At 40.4% G+C, this 26,076-nt stretch overlaps 1 protein-coding gene across 1 annotated transcript in view; it reads right to left on the reverse strand.

Annotated features, from left to right (window-relative positions):
• The window catches only part of adss2 (adenylosuccinate synthase 2), an 86,455-nt gene that overhangs the window by 26,060 nt on the left and 34,319 nt on the right, over positions 1–26,076 (reverse strand). Inside the window, exons 2-6 of the mRNA XM_068045405.1 lie at positions 17,035–17,137; positions 14,569–14,637; positions 4,437–4,487; positions 3,033–3,099; positions 1,047–1,154 (exon numbers count right to left, since the gene is read on the reverse strand). Of these exons, the coding sequence (XP_067901506.1) occupies positions 1,047–1,154; positions 3,033–3,099; positions 4,437–4,487; positions 14,569–14,637; positions 17,035–17,137 (398 nt within the window). The remainder of the gene's footprint in view (positions 1–1,046; positions 1,155–3,032; positions 3,100–4,436; positions 4,488–14,568; positions 14,638–17,034; positions 17,138–26,076) is intronic.

Below are 26,076 nucleotides of genomic sequence, written 5' to 3' on the forward strand. Positions count from 1 at the left end.
ATAATTTTAAAGGGTATGCAGGAAGAGGACCGTATATGTGCACAAATTGCTGAAGCTGGCAAGGCAGGTTGAGAAAGTGGTTAATAAAGCATATGGGAACCTGGGCTTTATAAATAGGGGCATAGAGTACAAAAACAAGGAAGTTATGGTGCACCTTTATGAAACACTGGTTCAGCATCAAATGAAATAGTGTGTCCAATTCTGGAGGTGAAGGCTTTAGCGAGGGTGCAGAAAAGATTTACGAGAATGGTTCCAGGGTTGAGACTTCAGTTACGTGGATAGACTGGAGAAGCTGGGGCTGTACTCCTTAGAGAAGATTGTGAGGACATTTGATAGAGGTGTTCAAAATCATGAGGGGTGTGGACAGAGTAGATAGGGAGAAACCTTTCCCATTGATGGAAGGGTCGAGAACTGGAGGACACCGATTTAAGGTGATTGGCGAAAGAAGTAATAGCGACATGAGGAAAAAAACCTTTTTATGCAGCAAGTGGTTAGGATCTGGAATGCACTTCCTGAGAGTGTGGTGGAGGCAGATTCAATTGTGGCATTCATTTACTTGGATAATTATCTGAAGAGAAAAATTTGCAGGGGTACAGGGAAAAGGCGGGGAAGTGCAACTAGGTAAGTTGCTGTTGCAAAGAGATGGCAAGGACACGATGGGCCTAATGGCCTTCTGTGCTGTAAACATTTTATCGTGCTATAACTTATCCGTGAGTTTGTTAGCAAGATAGTGAGACCACAAAAAGAACGTACTGGTGTATTTTGATTGTGATTGTATGTGATTTAATTCCTTGGTTACTACTTGTTTATCTGCTGAAATGGTGTGTAACACAGGCCAAAATGCTGGACTTCAGCACCATGGAAACACCAACAATAACGGATGAGGAGGGGAAACTGTCATCATGGTCAGCTTCAGCAATTGGAATAACCATACCAAGCCAGCAGAAGAAAGTAAGTTCGACCAGTAACGGGGCAGCTCAATAGTGAATGAACAAATCTAGCTAATTAGGTGAACAAGCTCATGGAACATTGGAACATTCAAATACCTTTCAGAAAAGTCATCAAAGTCAGTCAGGAGATCACATATCCTGAGCCCACTCCGAGCTGCTTTTGAAGAATACACTGGACCGATTCCCTTCTTTGTGGTGCCCAAGCTGTAAAAACAATTAATAAAATCAATAAAGAAAGAAATAGTGTAATATATAATTTGATTTAGCAGTCACTAATTCTGTGTCCCATAAATATATCTATTTAGGCAGTAAAGTACTTAGTTCTCTAGTAACCCCACCTACTAACATATACTGAAATAGTTAAAATTAAAACATAAAAACACAGTAAAAATGGACAGGAGCTGGTCAAAAATAAAATGTGCTCTGGCATGGTTTAACAAATGTTAAATCTACAATTTTAAACACAGTGGGAAACATATTAGTATCTTATGTCCAAATAGTTTGTGACAATAGGTGGTCCTTATTAAAAGCTGTATAGAATTAAAAAAGGGAACTAGAGTCAAGTGATTTCTAACTTAACGCCATGAACAGTAGATATTGTCAGGTTAACCTGAAACAAGATCTAAATTCAGCTAAATACAAGAGATACTTAGGTCATTTTAACCACAAAACACTTTATAATAGTTCAGAAACAAGAAGTCTGGCTCTGTTTCAATTATCCAAGTGTAGATAGATCTACATAATCAGAACCAAGCAACTACTCGCCAGTGAAAGGTGCTACTAGGTATAGAATAGAAATGTAAAAGACTCTAATTTAGTATTTTGTTTAAAAACCCAAATGTAAAAAATTGGCAAACATGACCAAAAGCATAAAAGTTACAAAAAAGGTTTTGCATGTCTGTGCAAATTCCTCGTCAACCTTTTCAATTATAAATTCCTGTCTATATTGATGTAATTTTCTCGAGCTGTAATTGCATCTTTTCTCATCTGAGTTATATAAAACTAATAGAATGTAACACTTTAAAAGAGGAACTGACTTGTGTCCGGGCTATTGTTGCCTGATCGCTAACCCACAAAGACTAAATTTGGTCTTAACTTCTGTGTGCAATGCCACAGTGCATCAGTTGGTCTACATATACATATTACATCAGGCCTCCATCCATTACACACCAAACACAATCTTTTAATGAAAAACTTTTTTTTAAAAACACAAACAAAGCAGTCATTGACCTGGAATCTGAAACTTCCGGGCACTTTCCAATCTACAAGGCACCCTGACAAAATAACAATTAAATTCCCAGTTACCAGAGGCTGCATTTACTCAACAAGACTGTGGTCTTAAAGAGACACAGCTATACCTTAACAACCAAATAATAAATTCTGATCACATGGTGTGACACCCCTGTCCTTCTGAAACAGCACATCATCCAACTTGACCATAACCAATATGGGAGGATTCACTAAACTTTTCGTGCAGCTCACCTGACATATGGCACAATGAAGTGCTGAGATGCTAGTATAATCCTTTAAAATAACTAAACAGCAAGCTCCCAATTTCTGTGGGTGGAGTATTACAGATTTTGTCTGCTATTCAGTTCGTACAGACAGGATGGGCCAAATAGCCTTCCTGAGCTACAAGGTTCTACAATTGTAAATACATTTCCTAGTTCAGAGGAATCAGTTGTCACTTGACACTTGGCTTAACTTCACTTAAGCTTAGCAGTTTAAAAACAACAAATGAAAATCACCACTTGACGCGTTTAAAGAAAAAAAGCAGTTCTTGTATTACATTGGAAATTAAGAAGTGAACAATTCTCCCCCCACCAAGGTCGTGCTCACTATAAAACCTCTGATACGTTGCACACTAATCACTAGGTTTGGCCTTAACACATGAGCAACATTCTTTCAAAGAGCCAGCACAGGCAAGAGGAGGACTGATTGGCCTCCTTTTGTGCTGTAAGGTTCTATAACCTGCATAGCAAAAAAAAAACCCTTCAATTTATAGTGAGAGCTATGATTTATCAAATTCCACTTTATAAAGATGCTAAAATAGATTTCCATGAAAGTACGTAGAAGCCTTACTTTTTTCCTGCTTGTTGTTGCCTCTGTTGCTCCTGAACACCATCAGCAGCTTGGTGGAAATCAAACACTAAAAACAAAGAGAATAAAGACTTGATGTTGCTGCACTCATTTAGTTAATTGATGTAGAACATAAATTATTCCAAGTCTTGCTGTCATGACTATTGGCAACTGCCTGTTATGAGTCAAAGTCAAACGAGCAGTATCTGTGCTGTGTCCAGATATCATCATAATATGAGAGGTTAAAACCTTCACTTTCAAGCAAACTTTCAGCATACTGTCACTGCACACACCCATAACAAGTTCCAGGAGATGGGAATACTTGACGTTAATTTCCCACCAACTGTGTCACGTATATCCTCTGCATGATTTATGCCTGTGGTGCTCATCAACACGGGACAATGTGTTTTGGCTACTTCTTTGGCATTTACAGCCACAGTCATCCAATTCACTTCAACCAACTCTGTCACTTCCAAATCTATCAAAATAATCTTGACTGACTTCTGCAAGAGATTTTTCAGCCAGGAGAACTAATTTTAATCAAAGCACATCAGATCCTGAATGATTACAATCAAGCTTATAGCCAGGGTTTGCACAACTATCAGTTAAACATGTAGGAGAGTAATGTACTAACTAGAGCATGATGTTTATTTTACATGTAAATGGAGCAAAAATCCTGAAATAATACAACTGATTACTTTATAGAAAGCAAACATTGTACTTTCTAACAGAATTCTATATCACTTTGGCCTCTCCAAGTCTGCCAAACTATTCTTACAGCTCAAAAGGAGACCAACAGGTCCCTTCTTGCCTGTGGCCCAGTTCTGATGAAAGGCCACAGACTTAAAACATTAACTTTTTTTCTCACACCACAAGTGCTCGCAGACCTGACTATTTCCAGCATCGTTTGTTTTTAATTTCAGATTTCCAGCATCTGCAGTTTTTGCTTTTGCCAGGTTGTGTTGTGCGTCCATTAGGATCTGGGCTGAAACTGCTGTAATTCTTTTCATGACCAGACCTTTGCAGCTAACACAAAGGAAGCTATTTTCCCTGGGCTTCAGCCTGGGCTGGGTTCAAACACAGGGGCTACTATGATACAGCACCCAGTTAGTACCCTAATTACAGCCTTTAATTGGCTGGAGGTTATAAAAACAGATTAAGTGAAGTAGCAACTTGTGAATTTTTTTTTGCAAGGAAACAAGAAAACAATATTGAGGGAAAGAAACTACAAAACTTGCCAGCACAGTTGGGATTAAAATGCCTTCATTGAGCTCAAAAAGTGCTGTGTATGATCATTATGTGAACCCAACAACACAAATTGTGTTTTATTTAAATGGGAATCAAGGTAACATAGGCTATATACAAAGTAAGAAGAGTGCTGTTTTTAATAGCCATGCTTCAACTTACCAATATGAGCTCTGTCTGAAATGATCAGTCTATCCTCCCAACCTGCAAGACCTGAAGATGAACAGAGAGTTACTATACTTCAAAACAAAATGGCACCAAGAAGATAAGCCTGTATTGATATGGCGCCTAATAATGTTAAACCACCTGAAAGTGCTTCACACGACAAATTACTTTTGGACGTAGTGACTGTCAAACTTGGCAACTATTCCGATTCATTGAAGTCCACAAGCGCCACTGAGGCTCTGGATGAATGTGAAATATTGATCAAGACAGAGAACTCCTTGCTTTTTTTTTGGAATAATACAATGGAATCATTACCATCCATTTCAACAGCCAGGTAATAGCTAGAGTTTAAGGAAAACTCATCCAAAGAACAGCACTTCAGAATACGCTGCAATCCCTCAGTACGACACTGGAATACGTTCCCATATCCTACAGTGGGGGTGAGTCTGCAACTTTCTGACCTAAATGTGAGTGCTACAAACTGAGCCAAGATGATACCTAACCATTTCTGGCAGATAAAGTGTTCTGGCTCATCACAGAAGTTTGTCCATCATGTCTGCTCCTTTAAAGGGCTCCATTCCCTTACCTTTCAAATTTTTCTCTCTCAAATATTTATCCACCTCCCTTTTAAAAATGTATAGATTCTGCTTCCACTATTCTCTATGAATATGAAGTGCTTAACCTCTTCCTTCATTCTCATTAGGATCTTAAAATTTATATCTCCTAGTTACCAATTAAAGACCAGTGGAAATAGTCTTTAATGATTTACCTCACCAAACCTTTCATAATTTGAAACACCTCTCCACCTTCAATTGATAACAGCCGTTATCATCTCTTCTGTACCATTTCCACAATTGTGGTGTCCTTTTCTTCCCCTTCCCTATTATTTTCACCTTAATGCACTCCTAGGTATGGTACTACTGAGTCAGCGGCGCTTGAGATGGCTTGGCCATGTGAGCCGCATGGAAGATGGCAGGATCCCCAAAGACACATTGTACATATTGCGAAGGCAAGGGTCCCTCAAATGCTATTGCACTCAATGCCTTTAACCAAGAGGAGCGGATCACACACTTATAGTCATATAATTGTGACTGACTGAGTGCTAAACATTGTGCAATTTATGCGATAGAATGGCACACAATAGAACTAGGTTGAGAAAGCCCAAATTCATTTTATTTAGCTATGATATACAGAAGAGGTACTAGAGCACTGGGAAGAAAACACTTGAAACAGATTTGAAAGTATTCATAGATCACCACTTGCCTAAACTAATGTCAACTTTCAAATTAATTTCTTGGGGGGCATTTTTCTCATAGATGACAAGCAGGCAAAAGTGTGCAATACATTTATTGAACACAGATTCTCCCGAAGTTGTATTCACTGAAGAAACACAAGGTACATTTTAATATATGTGGCACCTGTACTTCTCCCTCTCCTCAAGTCAGTGGCGTGTTTTATACAACACTTCCAACAGTTGCTGGCTGTCCCCCAGAAGTTAGCACAAGTGGCAGGACTTCCCATTTGTGCCTACATCCCAAGATCACACCCTTACACTATTCAACAATTCAGACTTGCCTAGTATTTTTAAACTTAATAGATGACCCACAGAGCACTTCACAGACAAAAATAACCTTCGAGTAGTGGGAAGAGAAGCATTAGAGAAAGCAATGAAAGCAAAAAGTCAGAAAGGTAGAATCTGAGGCAGCTTTTGAAAGGAAAAGAGGAATGTAACAAGGTTGTGAGGTAAGGGACAACTTTCCAGAGCATGAGATAAGAGATAACTAGCTGATGTCTCTCTGTGGTTGACGGCGGAATAAAGGGAGGTGCCATGGAGGATAGAGTCAAAGAATAGAGGGCAAATGTAAGAACATACGGCTACAGAAGTAGGGAAGTGCAAGGACTTCAGAAGAGTACAAGGATTTTGAAATTGATGCATTGGGAGATAGAGTCTATAAAGATTAGAGAGCAGGACAGGATGTAGGTGGCAGAGTTTTAAATGATTTGCAATTTATTACGGAAGAATTTGGAGGTCATCAAGGAAAGCGCTTTGAGTCATCATGCCTATTTTGTGTCTGTCTTCACAGTAGAAGACACAAGTTCCATATCAGATATAGACAGTAACCTAGGGGCTAAAAAGTGAGGAAATTAAGGATATTACACATCAACAGAGAAAAAGTACTGGAGAAATTTAAGGGACTAAACTCTGACAAATCTTCAGGACCTGACGGCCTACATCCGACAGTTCGAAAAGAGATAGCTGCAGAGATAGTAGATGCACTAGCTATGATTTTCCAACATTCCTTAGATTCGGGAACAGTCCCATCAGATTGGAAGTTGGCAAATGTTTCCCTCATTTCTTGAAAAGTAGCGTGACAGAAAACAGGCCAGTTAGCCCAACATCAATCATTGGGAAAATGCTGGAATCTATTATTAAGGAAGTCTTAACAATGCACTTAGAAAAGCATAGTATGATTAGGGAAACTCAACATGGTTTTACTAAAGGGAAATAGTGCTTGACAAATTTATTAGAGTTTTTTGAGGATGTAACTAGTAGGGTAAATAAAGGGGAACCAGTAGATGTAGTATACTTGGATTTCCAAAAGGCATTTGATAAGGTGTCACACAAACAGTTAATTGGCAAGATAAGGGCTCATGGAGTTGGAGGTAATATATTAGCATGGATAGATGATTGCTTCCTGTCCATTAATCAACGGGTGGGCATAAACAGGGCATTTTCAAGTTGGCAGGCAGTAAATAGTGGAGCGCAGCAAGGATCAGTGCTGGGGCCTCAGCTATTTACAATCTGTATCAATGACTTAGATGAAGAGACAGAGAGTAATGTATCTAAGTTTGCTGATGATACAAAAGGTAGGTGGAAAGGTAAGCTGTGCAGAGGAAACAGAGGCTGCAAAGAGATAGACAAGTTAAGTGAGTGGGCAACAAGATGGCAGATGGAGTATAATGTACAGAAGTGTGAAGTTATGCACTTTGGTCATAAGAATAGAAAAGCAGAATTTTTTTTTAGAAAGGTGTGCAACTTGTAAGTGTTGATGTTTCAAAGGGACATGGGTGTGCTTGTACAAGGAACGCAGAAAGTTAACATGCAGGTACAACAAGCAATTAGGAAGGCAAATTGCATGTTGGCCTTTATTGCAAGGGGATTGGAGTACAGGAATAAGGAAGTATTGCTACAATTGTACAGGGTTTGGCGAGACAACATCTGGAATACTGTGTGCAGTTTTGGTCTCCACATTTAAGAAAGGATAGATTTGCATTTGAGGCAGTGTAGCAAAGATTCACTAGATTGGTCCCTGGAATGAGGGTGTTGTCCTATGATGAGAGACTAAGCAAATTGGGCCTGTATTCTCTGGAGTTTAGAAGAATGAGAGGTGATCTCATTGAAACATACAAGATTCTAAAGGGGCTGGATCGGGTAGATACAGAGATTATTTCCGCTGGTCAGGGAATCTAAAGCACAATCTCAGGATAAGGGGCCGATCATTTAAGACTGAGGTGAGGAGAAATTACTTCACTCAAAGGGTTATGAATCTTTAGAATTCTCTACCCCAGAGGGTTGTGGATACATTGAATACATTTAAGGCTATGATAGACAGATTTTTGGTTCTCAGGGAATCAAGGGGTATGACGAGCGGGCGGGAAGGTGGAGTTGAATCATGATCATTTTGAATGGCGGAGCAGGCTCGATGGGCCATATGGTCTACTCCTGCTCCTATTTCTTGTGTTCATGTGTTTCAGTGGCAGTGGAGGGGAGGGATGCAATTTTTGATGGTGGTTAGGATATGGGCTATGAAGATCAGCTCAGGGTAAAACAGGACACAGATTTTCTACCATTATACTCAGTTTAAACAAGCAGTCAGGGAAAAGTATGGAGTCATGGGCGAAGGAGCAAAGGCAGGAGCTAAACAGAATCAGTAGGAGTCACTGGTTTACAATCATGAGTCACAACTCTTGCTCATTTTCCATTCCCCAGCACAGACACTGGGGTCAAATGTAACGGACTATATTGTAATAAAAACAAAATACTGCAGATGCTGGAAATCTGAAATAAAAAAAGTGCTGGAAATACTCAGCAGGTCTGCCTGCATCTGTGGAGGCAGAAGCAAAGTTAACATTTCAGGTATGTGACCTTTCATCAGAACTGGCAAAGGTCAGAAAATTAGGTTTTAAGCAAGTGAAGGGGAGGGGGTAGGGGAGAGAACAAAAGGGGAAGGTGTTCGATAGGGCAGGAGAGATTAAACAACAAAGCTGTCCTGGGAAAAAGGCAAAGAGTGTGTTAATGCTTGTGGTGAAAGACAAATGCTGCTCCTCGAGCTTGTGTTGATGTTCACTGGAGCAGGGCGAAGACAGAAATGTTGGCATTAGAGACAGGTGGCGGGGGGGGGGGGCAAGAGGCGGGAAGTGTTGAAATGGCAAGCAACCAGAAGCTCGGGGTCATGCTTTTGGACTGAGCCGAGGTGTTCCGCAAAGCGGTCACCCAATCTGCATTTGGTCACCCCACTGTAGAGGAGACCGCATTGTGAGCAGCAAATACAGTATACTAAATTGAAAGAAGTACAAGTAAGTCGCTGCTTTACCTGAAAGGAGTGTTTGGGCCTTGGATTTTGAGAGAGAAGGTAAAAGGACAGATATTACACCTCCTGTGACTGCCTGGGAAGGTGCCGTGGGGACAAGGTGTCAGGGTAATGGAGGGGTGGACCAGGGTGTCACGGAGGCAACGATCCCTTCGAAATGCTGGGAGGGGAGGGGAGGGGAAGATGCATTTGGTAGTGGCATCACACTAGAGGTGGTGAAAATGGCGAAGGACGATCCTCTGGATGTGGAGGCTGGTGGGGTGGAAAGTGAGGACAAGGGGAACCCTGTCAGGGTTCTGGGGAGGGGAAGGGGTGAGGGAAATGGGTGGGGGGGGGGGGGGGGAAATCCTCTGTTGATCAAAAATGAAGGCATATCAGAAGCGCTGTTGTGGAAGGTTGCATCATCAGAGATGATGCGTCGGAGACGGAGAAACTGGGAGAATGGGATGGAGTCCTTACAGGAAATAGGGTTTGAAAAAGTGTAGTCGAGCTAGCTATGGGAGTCGGTAGGCACTATACCATTACTCTGATTCAGATCATCTAACTCAACAAAGACCAAGGATGGCATCTGGGATCTTTCAGGTAAAAATGGATCATACCACACCACATAATGAACCAGTGAAAAAAAAACATTACAACTCTTATCCTTGTTTAGACATCATGGTCAGAAAAGCTTTAGATTTAGTTGTCTTTTAAGTGTGTGGCTCCTTCCCACTTGGTACAAATTATGTTTGCACAACTCAGCAAATCATGAGCTGTCTGGAAAGCTGCACATAAAACCTAGTTGTTAAAGTCAAGCTATAAATACTGAATGGTAATTTGTCAAACTGCTACACTACTCGTCTGATCAGCAGACATCTGAATTAGTGAGGGAAGGGCAGAATTCAGGCAGCCTTGAAGGGCAGAACAGAGACTACTTAATGGGTTCCATCTATTACTGCTCAAGAAGTCTTCATCAACAAACAAAATATTACAGAACACCTTTAATGTAGGAAAATGTCTACAGGTGTATAATCAGACAAAATTTGACAACAGAGGGAATATTAGGAGGGGATGACAAAGTTTGTTCAAAGTTTTGCAAGAGCTCAAGTGGAAGCTGGCCAGAATATTGGAATATTTGATGAAAGGTCACAGACCTGAAATGTTAACTCTGTTTCACTCCACAGATGCTGCCAGACCTACTGTGTATTTCCAGCACTTTCTGTTTTTATTTTGGAATACTCAAATCTGGAGATAACAAAAATATGGATGAGGGTTTCAGCAGCAGATGCGTAGAGGCAGGGCAGAGGCAGGCAATATTACAGTGGAGAAAGTAAGTAGTCTGTGATAGACAAGGAATGGGGATGGAAGCTCAACTAAGGGTAAAATAGGACACCAAGGTTGCCAATAGTTTGGTTTAGCCCCAAGACAGTGACCAACGATTGTTATGGAATCGGTCGTTAAGGAACAGAGTTCGTGGCGTACGTCGAAGACAAGTCTTCCCAACTTTTGATTGAAGGAAATTGCATCTCATTTGGGACTGGATCACAGACAAGCAGTCTGACAACACTGACAGAGTCGAGAGAAGCAGGATGGGGAGTTAAAGCTGGGTATTGTCAATGTGCATCTGACATCATGTCTGCCACCAAGGATAAGAACTACAATGTCATAGGGACACTGTCACCTTCTAAGTGCTCCAAGCCGCACAACCAAGTGATGTGGGAAATCTATCACTGTTCCTTCATTGCTTTTGGGTCATTATCCTAGAATCTCCTACTAAACACCACTGTGGAAGCACAACCACCAAAATGACTGGGGCAGTTCAAGGAGAAAACCCACTACCACTTTCTCAGGGCAACTAGGGATGACAGTAAGTGCTGCTTTTTCGGCATCACCCACATCCTGACATACAAAAAATATTTCTGACTGGAACTTTACAGCCCTTAGCCCATGCGATGTTCCCAAGTGTTTAATGTTTTAAATGAGGCAAGAAATAACTTTAAATAAGCTGCTGCAAAACCTCCTGTGATAAATCTAATTTGACAAATGTTTAATGTTCACGACGGATCAGTATTAGGACCGCTGCTCTTTTTGATATATATTGATGACATGGACTTGGGTACACGAGGAATAATTTCAAGAAGTTTGCAGATGACACAAAACGCGAATTGCAGTAATCAGTGAGGAGGGTTGTAACAAACATCAGGAGGACAAAGACAGACTGGTGAAATGGGCAGACTCATGGCAGATAAAATGTAACACAGAAGTATGAAGGTGATATGCTTTGGTAGGATGAGGAGAGGCAATATGAACTAAATTACACAATTTTAAAGGAGGCGCAGGAACATAGAGACCCAAGGGTGTATGCACAAATATCTTTGAAGGTGGCAGGACAAGTTGAGAAGGCTGTTAAAGCGTTTGGGATCCTGGGCATAGAGTACAAAAGCATGGAAGTTATGTGAAACCTTTATAAAACACTGCTTAGGTCTCTGCTGGAATATGGCTTTCAAATCTGGGCACCATACTTTAGGAAGGATGTAAAGGCCTTAGGAGAGGATTTAGCAGAATGGTACCAGAGATGAGGGACTTCAGTTATGTGGACAGATTGGAGAAGTTGGCGTTGTTCTCCTCAGAACAAAGAAGATTAAGAAGTTTGTTGGAGGTGTCAAAATAATGAAGAGTTTTGATGCAGTAAGGGAGAAACTGTTTCCACCAGGGGCACAGATTTAAGGTGACAAGCAAAGGAACTAGAGGACGTTTTTTTTTTTAAAACACAGCAAGTTGCTGTGATCTGGAATGCATTGCCTGAAAGAGTAGAAGCAGATTCAACAGTAACTTGCAAAATGGAATTAGATAACTACTTGAAGGGAAGCAATTACAGGGCTATAGGGAAAGAGCAGGGGAATGGCACTAATTGTATAGTGTCAGCCGTAGCTCAGTTGACAGCACTCTCACCTCTGAGTCACAAGGTTCTGGGTTCAATTCCCACTCCAGGGCTTGAGTGTAAAAATCAAGGCTGGCACTCCACCACCGTATCGAGAGAGTGCTGCGCTGTTGGAGATGCATTCTTTTGGACGAGATGTCAAACCTAGGCCCCACCTGACTGCTGGGGTGGATGTAAAAAAATCCCATGGCACTATTTTAGAAAAGTGCAGGGGAGTTATCCCTGGTGTCCTGGCCAATATTTATTTCTCAATCAACACAGGAAAACAGATTATCTGGTCATTATCACATTGCCATTTTTTGGGAGTTTGCTGTGTGCAAATTAGCTGTCGCGTTTGCCACATTACAAGTGACTAGACTTCAAGAAGTTCTTCATTGGTTGTAAAACACTGAGATGGCTGGTGGTCATGAAAAAGAGCTATATAAATGCAAGTTTTTTTTGTTTCAAAGAGCCGCCACAAGCATAATGGGCCAAATGGCCATCTTCTCTGCTGTCATTCTATGTTTCAATGATTTAAAATTCAATGCATCACACAGTTCACTTCAATTCGCATGTGCAGCATGAAGTGCTGCAGGCATAGCAAAAGTAGGGGATTCAAGCAAATTTCTGCAGCTCACTCCATTGCTCAGGTGGTAAGTAGGTTGCTCAGTACAGAACTGAGGAAGATCCCAGGTTCCTTCTGTCTGCCTTTACTAAGTTAGCTAGCTGACCTTACCTTGAGACAGCTATAACTGTAGTGGCCCTGGCAGAACTCTAGGAATGGTTCAGATAGATGATACCTGGAATATATGGACTTAGCTATGAAGATAGACTGTGTAAATTTAACTGGAATTGAGGAAGTCAATTGTCTATGTTATGGTGTCTAAAATAATGAAGTAAATTGACAGGGGAATGCCTCTTCACTCTCAAAGCGTGGTCTGCAGACCAGTCCAAAATGCAAGTCAATGGTGTGCAACGCCACAGCTGAGACAATGAGAGAACAGGTCAGACCCCTCATCCCCACCATCACATGACATCACACAACCAGATCAGCTCCCTGCACAGTACAGTAGTCATAAGCATGAGCAACAATAATTTAGCTTTATAAGCAAGATTTTTGTTACTGTTACAGCAGACACTTGTGGGGCTGAAAAGAAAAAAGACGAAAGAGGAACTGGCTAAAGTGGAACCCAACATGAGACTGAAGCTCTCCAGCTTGGAACCAGACATCACCTCATTATGTCTCATCAAAAGCAGCATTCTTCCCATTAATTCTGATCAGCATTTTTGCAGTGGCAGGCAAAAGCAGGTGGGGTAGGACCAGTAGGTGGTCTGCGGGATCTTCTGCCCCGCCTAATTGGAGCAACGTGCCCAGAACTGACAATTGCCCCTTAAATACTGTTAATAGCATTCTGAAGATTACTTGGGATATTGATCCTGTTCCCCTGCCTTCTTCAGAGCAATGAGCAAATTAAGCTCATTTATAAACCATTTGATTAATCCATAAAGCACCAAGACAGAGCAAGAAACCAGAATACTTGAGGCCAATAATAACGGTATTAGTTCAGACTCGATTTCAAGAAAGATTTCTTTTTAAACCACATTACAAGAGCAACGGGACTTTTAGATGCAACAATCTTTTTAAGACCTTCACAACATGATGCCGTACATAAATAATGTAAACTTTGTTTGGATGGAGTTTGAATCTCAATAGAGTTAAAGTCAGAGACATGAGCACACAAAGGGAATTATTTTACGCTACAGGCAGTTTTTTGAACTCACACTATTTGAGATTGGCTGTTAACATCCAGATATTGCTATCTTACTGCAGATCTTTCCTTTACAGTTCAGCAATTGGAAACATAAAATTAATTTATCCCCTGGTCTTTTAATCCACATATAAAAACATTTTAAATAATCAGCTTTATTTTTATATGGAATTAAACCACTTCAGGCCGATTGGGATGAGTTGACATTAACGCATAACATGCTCTTCAATGCGCCAATAATGCAGCTTTCCCACAGACACCCTTATCCTGCTGTCCTCTTTGTTGAATGCTGACATGGAAAGATAACCTCCATCTTAAGTCTAGCTATTTTGAAACTATCTGGAATAAAAACGCAAATTATTCATTTTTGTCAGTACGAGAACGCTTCAGTAAATCCAGAAATAACTTCTTCACGTGGAAGGTTTTGAGCATGTGGAATTCATGGCACGAGAAAGCCACAGAGGCAGAATCAACCGGGTAACTGAAAAGGAGATAGATACTTACTTGGGAAATAAGTGTTTTAAAAGGGATATTGGGAAAAAAGCCAGGGAATTGGGATTAAAATGATAAACAGCTTCCAAAGCAAACAAAATGGTCTGTGAGTAGATGCCTGCAGCTGAAGAGGACAGAAGATTAGAAGGAAAAAAAATTAGAAAATAACCTTTATCTGCAAAAGATGAGCTTCCTGCAGGAATATGGAAAACTGCTGCTTATTTGATTTCATGTTTGCAGTAGCTGTTGATCTAAGTCATAAAGGACTCCTGCTAGCATTTTTGCACTACAAGTAACCACACTGCTGTTCTCCCATTACAAGCAATAGCAATGTATTCCGGCTCCCGGATCAGCTGGAAATCTACTGTACTAACCATTTCCCTTCTTCACATTTTTTGCAGCTTCTTCGAAGAGACCTGGTAGATGAACGACCACTCCATTACCTACAGAACATGAACAGTTAGCTAATAAAGGAAAAAATGCACACAAAAAAACACAAGTTAACCACAACACAAAACGCAGACAAAATGAAGGTGAAATGGAAAGAAAATGGGTTTGGTGTGAATAATGCTGTTGAATGGGAAACCCATGTTCAACTCCCAGTCAATGGCAATGATGGTTGGATTTCCCTCAAGAGCAACTTTTATTAATTCTGGCCAAGTGATTGGAGAAGCAGGAAAGGTTTATTGCACACAGGAAGGATGTGCAGTAGCCACAATTTCTTGGAATATCTCACTATCCCAATTTCTCGATTTGGCTTTAAAAAGCAGCAGCAGTACCAAAATAAAAGTACAACACAATTAAATTTGGTGTATTTTCTTTTCCAAGACTTTGCTTCTATTTGTCCATTATCATTATTGTACAGGAATAGTTCCAGTAATGAAGTGTTTAGAGCTCAAAAGTTGAATTCTCAAGCAGCAGCCATTACCTTAAATTGGAATTTTTCTTCACTACTGAGGTACTACTAGTGACTCGTCTAACCTGTATTGATGGTGCTGGCTTTTAAATATTGTATAAATGCAATATAAACACACACACACACTCTGCAGTAAGGAACTATGCAAAAAGCCCTTCCCCACCACGCATTATTTTGCTGAGCAGTTTTCGCTCTCAATGGATGCAATCCCAAACAAATCCCACCTTAACTAGAATTATAAACACATTAACCAAAGTCACAACCGAGATGCAGATGGCCATGATTTACTAAATAACATGGTCATAATCTCAGTCAAGATTTTACTACAGTAACAAATTAGATATTTATCTCCAATATACATCTCCTGTAATTGCGGACTGCAGTAGCTATGTAAACAGCCGTGCTTTGCAGTGAAATACAGAATGAAGTTCCTTAGGAAAGGAGATTACACACCTGGAGAAGCACTGGGCAGCTCACTAAATCCAAATAAACTTACCGTCAGCTTAATGAGACCAACATATCCACACAATTAGATTTACAGCTTCAATACACACCCCATTAATATAAAAGGGCAGTATTACCACTTGGATTTCAGTAAAATGAAATGTTAGTCAGTATTGCATTCATTTGGGATTAAACATTCCACTGTATAATTATACACTTTGTCCTTCCAAACTATGGAGAGCATAGAGCAAAGTATTGTTGGCTGCAGATTTGCCATTGATAATGAAGTACTGACGAGAGCAATTTAAAATGAATTAAGGAGCGTCACACACGTACGTATGCCCAAATACTATTATTCCTACAGTGCACAGGTGGTAAGATATTTATAACCTAGTAGCAACCTAGTTGTCTATGAACCTTAGAAAATGCTGGGCAAAAGGTCTGCTATGACTGCATGGAGTAAGAAAAAACAGCTGTACAGTCTAATTTACTAAATGTTAACTTCTACATGTTTTTAAAACTGCAATTTTTTTTTGCAGTTAGAAATGGAATTATCTGGCCTCATAAAAATTATACAGTACAGAAGGAAGCTATTTGGCCCATCATGCTAATGTCAGCTGTTTGAAAGAGCTCAAAATTTACTGGTATTGTTTCGGCAGGTGACTTTGAAGACCCATTCGTTTTTTGTAGGTCTTATAAACTGCTGCCGGATTTGCTGGCTCCAGTTCTCCCCAATGGAGAATGCAGCCAGCTGGAAATCTATAAATGGTGTAGGCCTGTATAGCCCCACTCTCCCAAAGCAGCACTGCAACCTCCAAATGCCCCATGTGTCTTGCCTTGTTCCCCTACTTCAATATTGCAGAAGACACTCCACCTTCCATTTCTATGCTATTTCTGGAAATAATTCTCTAATTAAAAATATAGAGTCTTGACATTCCCTCATACTACATTTATTTTTAAAGTGCCAGAAAAAAATCTTGGTATGAAATGGAATAAAACCACAAGTCTCATACAGTGATTCTGAATTTCCTGAGCACAAGACCAATTTAAAAAGAACACTCAGTTGTACTGTCCCTGCACACTACAAGAGAGGAGTCAGAGAAACAGAGGAGGGTGCACCTCAACACTTCCTGGTAGAAAACTAAGGAGCAGCAGAGAAACTAATTAAGGGGTTGGGACAGGGGGTGGGGGGTGGGGGGGGGGAGGAGTTTCGACTGCTTGCCAACGAATCAGTATCTTCAAATTGCTCAGCAGCAGAACATGTAAATAATAGAATCAAGGATGTAAGCTCCTTTTGGTGCAAGTGCAATTCTGTAACAGGTCATTAGAACAACTTTAGATCGACATCAGACATTGGTATTTGTCTACCCCAACCCTCGAAGAGTACCTTTAAGTTGTAACAGATACTTCGCAACTAAACCAGAAAATGATTAGATAAGCAATTCAGGTTGTGTAGACAAAAATATACCTGCAAACTTACCAATGAAGGCAATGGCATTGGGGTTGATGATGCCACTGGGTAAAAGATGAAAGTCATATTCAACTGAATCGACTACGACAGTGTGACCAGCATTGTTTCCTCCCTGTGTGTGACAAAAGAAGTTTAATGAAATAATTATATTGTCTGCTCTGCTCACCTTGCATTTCTAGCAACTCGCTTGCAGTCTTCGGCATCTTGAGAGAGCTGGGTGTGCACACAATTGTGTGTTTGTGGATGCGAAGACACCGTTCGAATACTTGACATGTCACAATTCTTCTCTAGAGCACAGTTTACTTCATACAATACTGCAGCCTAGCAGACTTGTACAATGACAAGGTTATTGAGGTAGGGAAGTTCCAGTGTTGGGCAACTGTAGAATTAGAGCGCACAAACTCACTGAGGCTTCCCTCATGATAGTGTTTGGAAAGGGAAGGATGTAGCTCAGTCACACAGAGCACAAGATTCAGATCAGTCAGCTGATCACACAAGAACTTGAATTTATATAGTACCTTTAATGTTGTATAATGTTCCAAGGTGCTTCACAGGGGCATTATCAAACAAAATTTGACACCAAGCCACAGAGATATATTAGGGCAAATGGTCAAAAGTTTGGTCAAAGAGGCAGCTTTTAAGGTGCGTCTTAAAGGAGGAGAGGTACAGATGTTTAAAGGAGAGAATTTCAGAATTCAGGTCCTGGAAAGCTGAAAGCAGTGCCAGCAATGGTGGAATGATTAAAATAGAGAATGTGCAAGAGGCCAGAATTGGCAGTGAAAGAGAACTCTGGGGGTTGTAGGGCTGGAGGAGATAGGGAGGGGGTGAAGCCCTAGACAGATTTGAAAACAAGCATGAGAACTTTAAAACTGAGGTAGATGTTGCTGGACCTGGAACCAGTAAGCACATGGGGAGGATGCATGAAAGGGAAATGATGTGAGAGGCCACTATGATTAGTCTCAGCACTCTTAAGCAACTGGGGCAGAGAAGGTTGTAAGTTACCTAGGGTTCCTGCTCCTGACCATCAGCAGCACCTACTGGAACATGGAGGCATGAGGTGAGGGTTTGGCAGGATAGGCCTTAGGCTTGTTGTGTAGCCAGTCAACTAGCCTACTGATATTTGCTGTTTAGGTTCACACATTTAAGTGGTTCAGCACCTGTGGAACCACAACCCACTACTAAATTGCATTGCAAAGAAAGCAGGGGATAAAGACTGGACGGAGAGTTTAATTAAAACTGGTGGCTGACAGCCAAGTTCTGACTCCAGCACTTGAGTTACCAGTTTAAAAAAACAAGATAATAAAACATTTTCAGTACAGTGTAGTACTAAAATATTTTTATAGTCACTAAGGCACTACTGAAATCCTACAGGTTTGTAATTTGCACACTGCTATAGTGTACGTCTCTAAAGTGCTTCAATACCATGTAAAAGGTGGGTAAGTGATATTTCATGTCGTATCTACCTACTGGTGGAAAACATCCAGCAGTACTGTTATAGACACTGTCCTTCAAAACTTCTTGTGCCTGCAGAGAACATTTTGAACTATGCAACTATTTTGAACTGGAGGCCAGTACTGGTGTTTATAGCCTGTCACCAGCGGTGGGATCAACTTGAGGTGACGAATTCAAAGCATGAAATGTATTGCACACGGCATTGGCCGTTCAGGTTCTCGCCCTCTCTCCCCGCCGCCACCACCCCCCCCCCTCCCCCCTGCCAAAAACAATACATGAGGCTAGTCACAACACCAGTGAACATTATCAAACAGCTATGCTGCAAGTCAGAATCCTCTGGCACTGAACAATGATGCTTGCTCCAGCATAGTAGCGATGCAGATAAAAACAAGTCAGCCACACATCAACACTCATTCAATAATGCATGGAGCTGATGAGCAACAAATCCCACTGCTCAACACTTTTTGCACTGACATTGGGCAGCTGCGTATCGATCTGACATCCAGTGCCTATCTACGCTGCCAATGTTATAAACCCCACTTTGCCTTTATTCAGTCAGATGAAAGGATATTTCAGGCCTCCACCGGAACATGTGACAGTAACATTCCATTTTAAAAAAACACGAGAAATCTTTTGATCCTGAGCCACATGTGAATCATGACCTACACGTGGGGCCGCACCTGATCATATGGGAAGGGACAAGGCTTTAAATACTGCAACAGTTATTTTCAGCATTTATGGAACCATGACAGGCTGAGTACCACAAAACTAACTTGCACACACTGGTAAGGTTCAAGTGTTAGCTCATGGTATCACACAAGCCAAGCTTGTCCATCTGTCAGCAAGAGGTAAGGATATGTCCGAGTATCTCCACAGGCTGGAAAAGGGTGAGGAAAACATCGAAGGCAAGATGATCAACTATTATCCGGGGGTGGGATTATCTCAAGTTATCTTTACAACAGCTAGTTATCAAAATGGAATTGGCTGAGCCGTAGGAACAGATTTGCTGCCTTGAACCAATGAATGCCATGGATCTGTGGAGACAGGAACAGAGTTAACGCTGAGGCGGATATGAAGAGTCATATCAGACTCGAAACATTAACTTTTGTTTCTCCTGCCACAGATGCTGCCACACCTGCTCAGTATTTCCAGCACTTTGTCTTTATTTCTATTTTATTCATTTGCTGCAGATAATGAGATGAGCAGTCAGCAACATGGGAATTAGGGCTTGAAGGCCATCAAATCTCAAACAATTTACCATAACTCGCATTACAGTTCCAAATATTCCAACTATTATCTACACAGAATTTTATGTTCCGGTCCTCTATTCTGCACCTTGCAACTTGTTGGCTACAACTTCTTGTTCCCATTCAACTTTCTACCTTTCATTAATGCTATCAACTTCTGCTACTAGCACCAGTTTTACTGAGCGACCTGAACTTCCACATAAAAGGGATGGATCTACTGAAGAATATAAAAAAGGTTCAACCTCCAACATGTCTACCACAACCTACACAATTTTATTGGGTAGTTAGAGTGCCAGTATCAATCACTCAAGACACATTAAATGCCTTAGTGCTTTGAGTGCTCTTCTGTGCAAGCAGTGTCCAGTTATCCTACCATAGCACAGGATTTGGCTAGCAAAGCAATGCAATGGTAATACAGACTCGCATCTCTCTATAGGTCTCATCCAGAACTACACAAGCTTAAGCAGGTTTAAAATTTTTTTTTTTTTTTTTTTTACAATCTTTGGCCCAGCACTGAATTACATGTAAAATAGTTCATGTTTGACGAAAAGCACACAATATACTACATTTATTTTAATTGGAATTTTATGTCCGTTCATCCCTTTTCCAAAATTGTTTTGTGCAAACAACTTCTATCTATACCTTTAACAGAGATTTAAAGTGGCTATCATCCCAGAAGGTAAAAAAAGCAAATAATATCCCTGGCAGCTAAATGCAAGCATTTTAATGCATAAATATTTTACCTGTTGAAAGTACCCTAAGGTGCTTCACAGAGGCATACAGAAAAAAATGGACATTAATTCAAAGGAGGAGAGATTAGGAGAGTTAGGTTACAGCTCGGTTTTAAAAGGAAGAGGACAGGAATGTGGAGGGGCACAGAGGTCTCAGGAAAGAATTCCAGAGATCGGGGGGGGGGGGGGGGGGGGGGGCGGGGGCAGCAAGTGGCTCTAAAAAAAATTCTGAACGGGAAGCATTTTTATTCTTCATATACAATAGCAAGGTCAGCTTTAATGGAACTAAATGTTATCCTGCAAAGGCTCAGATGGCATCAGCTGATTTATTATCTTTAGAAGGACCTTTTCTGTCTAAAGTGAGCAGTTAGCAGTAAAACTATCAGCTGAAGAACACTGTCACCAGTTTGTAAACTGTGTATAGAGCAGATTTTTAGGAGAGATTTAAAGTGGCTATCATCCTGGGAGGGGAAAAAAAAACGCAAATAATATTCCTGTCATCTAAATGCAAGTATTTTAATGCATAAAAATTTTACCGTTGAAAGTAATACCCTAGATAAGGGCCCCAAACTCATCAAACTCACACAGAAAAGGGACACATGGAATGGTTTACCAGCATTTTTGGACCAGAAAACAAAGACTGAGCACAGAAATTTGGTGTTATTTACGTCCTGGAAGGCAAGAAGGTAGGCCAAAGATAAACAGCAATACACCCAAGGCACTGAAGATGTTAAAATTTGATCAATATATCTACAAACCTTTGTTAAAAATACACATTCTACTGTGTAGAAGCATCAGAATGACTGAGGGCTTTAGAAATGGCTGATTTTTTTGTACAATCAATCCAGAGGACAGCAAACTAATGTGCTTTAATATTAAAGCAGACATCTAGGATATTTTGGAGTGTGCATGTGTCGAAGTATTATTAGGGAGAATATTTCTTTTACTCTTTCAGCAGATAATGCTCAGCAAAATAAAAGTTTATAGCTTTCTGAATAAACTGGTTAATGCCACTCTGTGTGGAAGTAAGTTCATCAATTTTCTAACTAACGAAGTGCAACTAAAGCAAAACCTCCAGTGCAATGTGATTCTAGATCGGCAAGGTACGCACAGGCTTAGGTGCAGTATAACAGAACTAGGTATGTTTCAGGGTATTTGAAAATCTTTGGAAACAATTTTAATGGGGCCAGTGTATTTGTCTCGAAACATGTGCTGATTTGAAATCAGTAACTGGAACCTGCAAGATCAGCAAGTAGAATGAGCATATCCAAGTACCGGTGAAGTATTGTGTAGGGATTTTAAAATTTTTTTTGTAAGCCTCTTTAAAAAAAAAGTAAAAAAAGACTTTAAGGATCAATAAAGATCAAATGCATTTCTTGAACTGTACAGAGACAGGGAATACACTGATAAGTGTAATTATTTGACTTCCTATTCTTGGTAACAAAGTTAATGCATGACAGACCATCAGTGTCCTCACCACTCTTTAGTGTACCGATGTCCATATAGTGCATATCCATTGCAATAGTGACTACACTTCAAAAGGTACTTCATTGGCTGTAAATTGCCTCGGGACATCCTGAAGTCATGAAAGGCGCTATATAAACGCAAGTCTTTCTTTTCTTTACAGATTATATCTCTCACTTAAGTGAATATACTTTATTGCCAATATGTTTCATTGGTCATGTTCACCTCAAACTGCTCATCAGCAGCGATAACTCAAGTGGACATGGCAAGCAAATTTCACTTGGCCACAACTTTACTGAAATCCTAATACACGTGTTTTTGCACTTCTGCTCCACATCCAGCCAATTTGAAATCATGCACATACAGATTATATGCAACCTCATTATATACATAATGAATAGTCCTGTCATTGCTAAAGTTGCTCTTTTACAGAGTATAAAAATTTTAAGGGTATGTTGCGTGCAATCATGTGCAATGACAGATTGGAGGAATATCCTGGAGCCAAAGTATGCTTCTGTGCACTGAGCACTAGCTTGGTGTTGAAGCGATTACACGCTGTAACTTATACAGGCTGTAAAAGTCAACTTTAGCAACGGCAGATCTTTTAAATCATATCTCACAGAAACCCAATCTTGCACATAGAAACAGAACATAAGTGGATCTGCAGTAAGTTTAGATATGTATTAATGTCCCTCCTTTTTTGTTACCTTGCCAGTAGTACCCCTACAGGAAATTTCACAACAGATCTGCATTTAAAGCATACAGCACTACAAGTTTCATCTCCTTCTGCAGTTTACCCAGACACACTTGTGTTTATGAGGACACAGCAACAAAAAATAGGATAAGTTAAAGATAATCCTCACAAGCCAGGTCACAAGCTTGTCTCTGGTGAATACGAGAGAAGATATAGTACGGGGAGGGGGTGGGATGGGGTGCCATTGACAAGTTACAAATTTCCCAAAAGCTTATCCCAGTTCTAGGAACATTACTCCTAACCAAGCTATTCAAGTGAGGTTCTAACACATAGGTTCCGTCATAGTTCAACAGAGAGATGGTGTAGTGTTATCCAGTGGGTTGGCCACATTGGGAATCCAGGTGTGGATAATTGTATTTTTCATGAACAAAATACAAGTAATAGACACTATCATGGGGTACATGACCTCAATACTCATACTTGCACAGTGCAAGCATGTGTACTAAAACCTTTGTGTATTAGTTGGTAAAATGACAAGATGAACAGAAGTGCACATGTTTTTTTTGATCTCCATACAGGCGTTTCCTCCTTGGCTATCTGCTAAAATGTTGTGAACATGGATGAAAACAGCAGGTTTCAGCACCAGAGAAACACCAGTAATAATCCATGAAGAGGGGAGCTATCATCAAGGTCATCTCGAGCAATCTGAATAACTGCAGCAGGCCAGCAAAAGAAAGCAAGTCCAATCAATAATGAGTACCTCCAACAGGAAAAGTCATGTCAAAGGGCAAGCAGCACCCAACCACGTTATAGATAGAGAGCAGGGAAGGACTGGTGCATCTTGATGCACGAGTCAACATTCTTAGCGATCACTCTGAAGAAGTCAGAGTACTGCTTGTACCTGCTGGACAGAAACCCAGAAACTGCACCAAGATGTGCTGTTCCTGCGAACATGCTATTCCAAACTTTGGTGGAAGAGAAAGATTGCAGAAGTCCTGCATTGAACGGCAGTAAATATTTAAGTAAATTGTTACAATCCCATTAAGGACCATTAACTTTGAAAAAGAGGACAAGTTCCCAGTTATTACTCAAAGAATTGCACAAGATTTCACATTTTAAACAAAAAATACTTTACAAGAGTTAAACAAAGCAAAACACTAACTTAACACTACAACTTGGGACACTTACATTTTAAACTTAAAATCTTAACAGAACATGAAGTCCTATGCTTTAAACTCGGAGTCTTAACAGAATGCTCCTGTTTGGCTGTTACTTCCACCCCAAGAATTCACCCTATATGTTACAGGATCTTGGCTGTTTCTTCACAAATCCTAGGATCAAACCAAAGTGTACCACAGCTCTTAGGGATTCACTTCGATTCCTTAGTTTCTCAGCTATCTTCTAAGGTATGAGATCACCTCCCGAATCTGGAATTCCCAGCTTGAGCATGGGCTTGCCTCAAAAAAGAAACACCCCTGGTTTCTGATGGCCTCTTTGCTCCAGAGTCCAACCGATTTCCAAAAACCAACAGCTTCTTCTGAAGCCAACTCCTTGTCTGAAAGCCAACTGACTGTGCTTGCAAGCACACAGATCAAAACCCCAACAGGCATCCCCTGCATCATCTATCTCCAAAGCAACATGGTACATGTGGGATGTCCCAGATAGCAATTTATACTGATTATTTCCAACTTCAAATCTTCTTTGATCTGGGAAATCAAATAATTTAAACCCAACTGATGTAGCGGCAGACACACCGCCTCCATCAAGTTAAGACGGGTTCCCATTGTATCAGGTCTTGCACTTCCCAATATGACCTTACTAATAAACATAGGCTACCCTTTGATTTGCAACCACCCTAGGTTTGTTTGCCAGCTTCTCAAACCAGGTCTTTTCATTTGTCTTGTATTAAAAAACTCAACTCCCAAATTAAAAGTTACCTCTATAAAATTAATTCAAACCATGAACCAGGTGATTGTAATAAAATGTACATGTGAAGTACATTTTTCTGCATTGTATGCAAAGCGTTTTCTACTAAAATTGGTACATGTATCGAAAATGGTGTTGCATGGCCACACACCTGTGCTAGTCAGCGATTTTTACTGGTCAACACAGAGTTAGACAGGATTTTGTGCAGTCCAAAACAAATCCAATTCAGATATTTTGTGGATGCATTTATTTTTTTTTTCTGACTTGTACTGAAAATCAAAGGATAAACCAGGGAAGGGAAAAATATGAATCATGCAATGGATTACACAACCTCAGATAATCAACAACTACTGTGGAATGTTAGGAACATTAAAATGGTCACATTGCTGTGGTTTAGCAACCAAAACAGATTAAAAGTGCTTCTGTTTGCAACAAGGTGTTGCGTTTATGAACTGAAAAAAGGTTTCCACAGGTGCTGGACTTTGTGGGGGTTTTTTTGTAAGTCATCAGAAGGTCTGTTGGACTTGGCTTGTAAACAACAGTTACTGAAACACACCTGTTTTCAGATAAATACCCAGCAGTGGGCCTTTTCTTTTGACTTGAAGATGATGTTTCCAGAGAAGTGACAGGTCATGATTTATAGGGGTCAGGAGGCTTGACTGCCAAGATGTTTTTGGTTCCACTTTGGACAGGCAGTTGGGGTGTGGACAGAGGAGGAGTTAAAGAACTAACCTGCCAAGGACAAACCCCAACTCGACCTGTTCCAGCTCTTTGAAAAAGCCTGCCAGTTTTTCCTTCTCTTTAAGAAACCCTGAGAAGCAAGTACAAGAAACAGACTGAAACCCCTGTTGCTACATTTCTCCTGGAAAGCCTGTCTAATCTTTACAGGCCAGAACTGTTCTAGGAGGATCCCAGTGACAGCCATCCAAGTGTATTTGAGACGCCAAACCGGGAAAAAAAAGACATCCGACATCTCTCCATATCTTTATTTATTCAAGAATTCGCGATTTTTTGGCCAAAGTATTCATTTTGGCCTTTTTTTTTATATAATAGAGCTTAGAGCTCTAAAAAGAAAATCTCTATTTGTTCAATTAACCTGTGTGTGCGTGTGTGAGGGGCTAAGGTAAAAAGGGAACTTTCATATTTCAATCTGTGTTAATGCTTTGCTTCGTTACTGGTTAAGACTTGTTTTATAATAAACTTATAATTTTGTGGTTTATTAAAGAAACTGGTTGGTGTATTTTATATAAAAATAGAGTCTATGATTGACTATCAGTTACTGCGAAAAAATTTAAAAATATATGTTGTGACCTGTGGAGAAGTGGAACTAGAAAAACAGTGCACTCCTCCCGCCTCCGTCATAACAATGGTCACTAATGCAAGAGACACTTGTGTAGTTCCACCCTGACTAATGAACTGCTGGTATTCAGGACTGTGGAACTATTCAATGATTATATCTGTAAAGAGAAAGAACTCGTTGCAATGTTAGCTTGATTACCACATTTTTATCTACATAGGGATAGGAATAAATAAGATT

This window comes from Heterodontus francisci, chromosome 13, assembly GCF_036365525.1.
Source record: "Heterodontus francisci isolate sHetFra1 chromosome 13, sHetFra1.hap1, whole genome shotgun sequence".
NCBI classification, from domain to species: Eukaryota; Metazoa; Chordata; class Chondrichthyes; order Heterodontiformes; family Heterodontidae; genus Heterodontus; species Heterodontus francisci.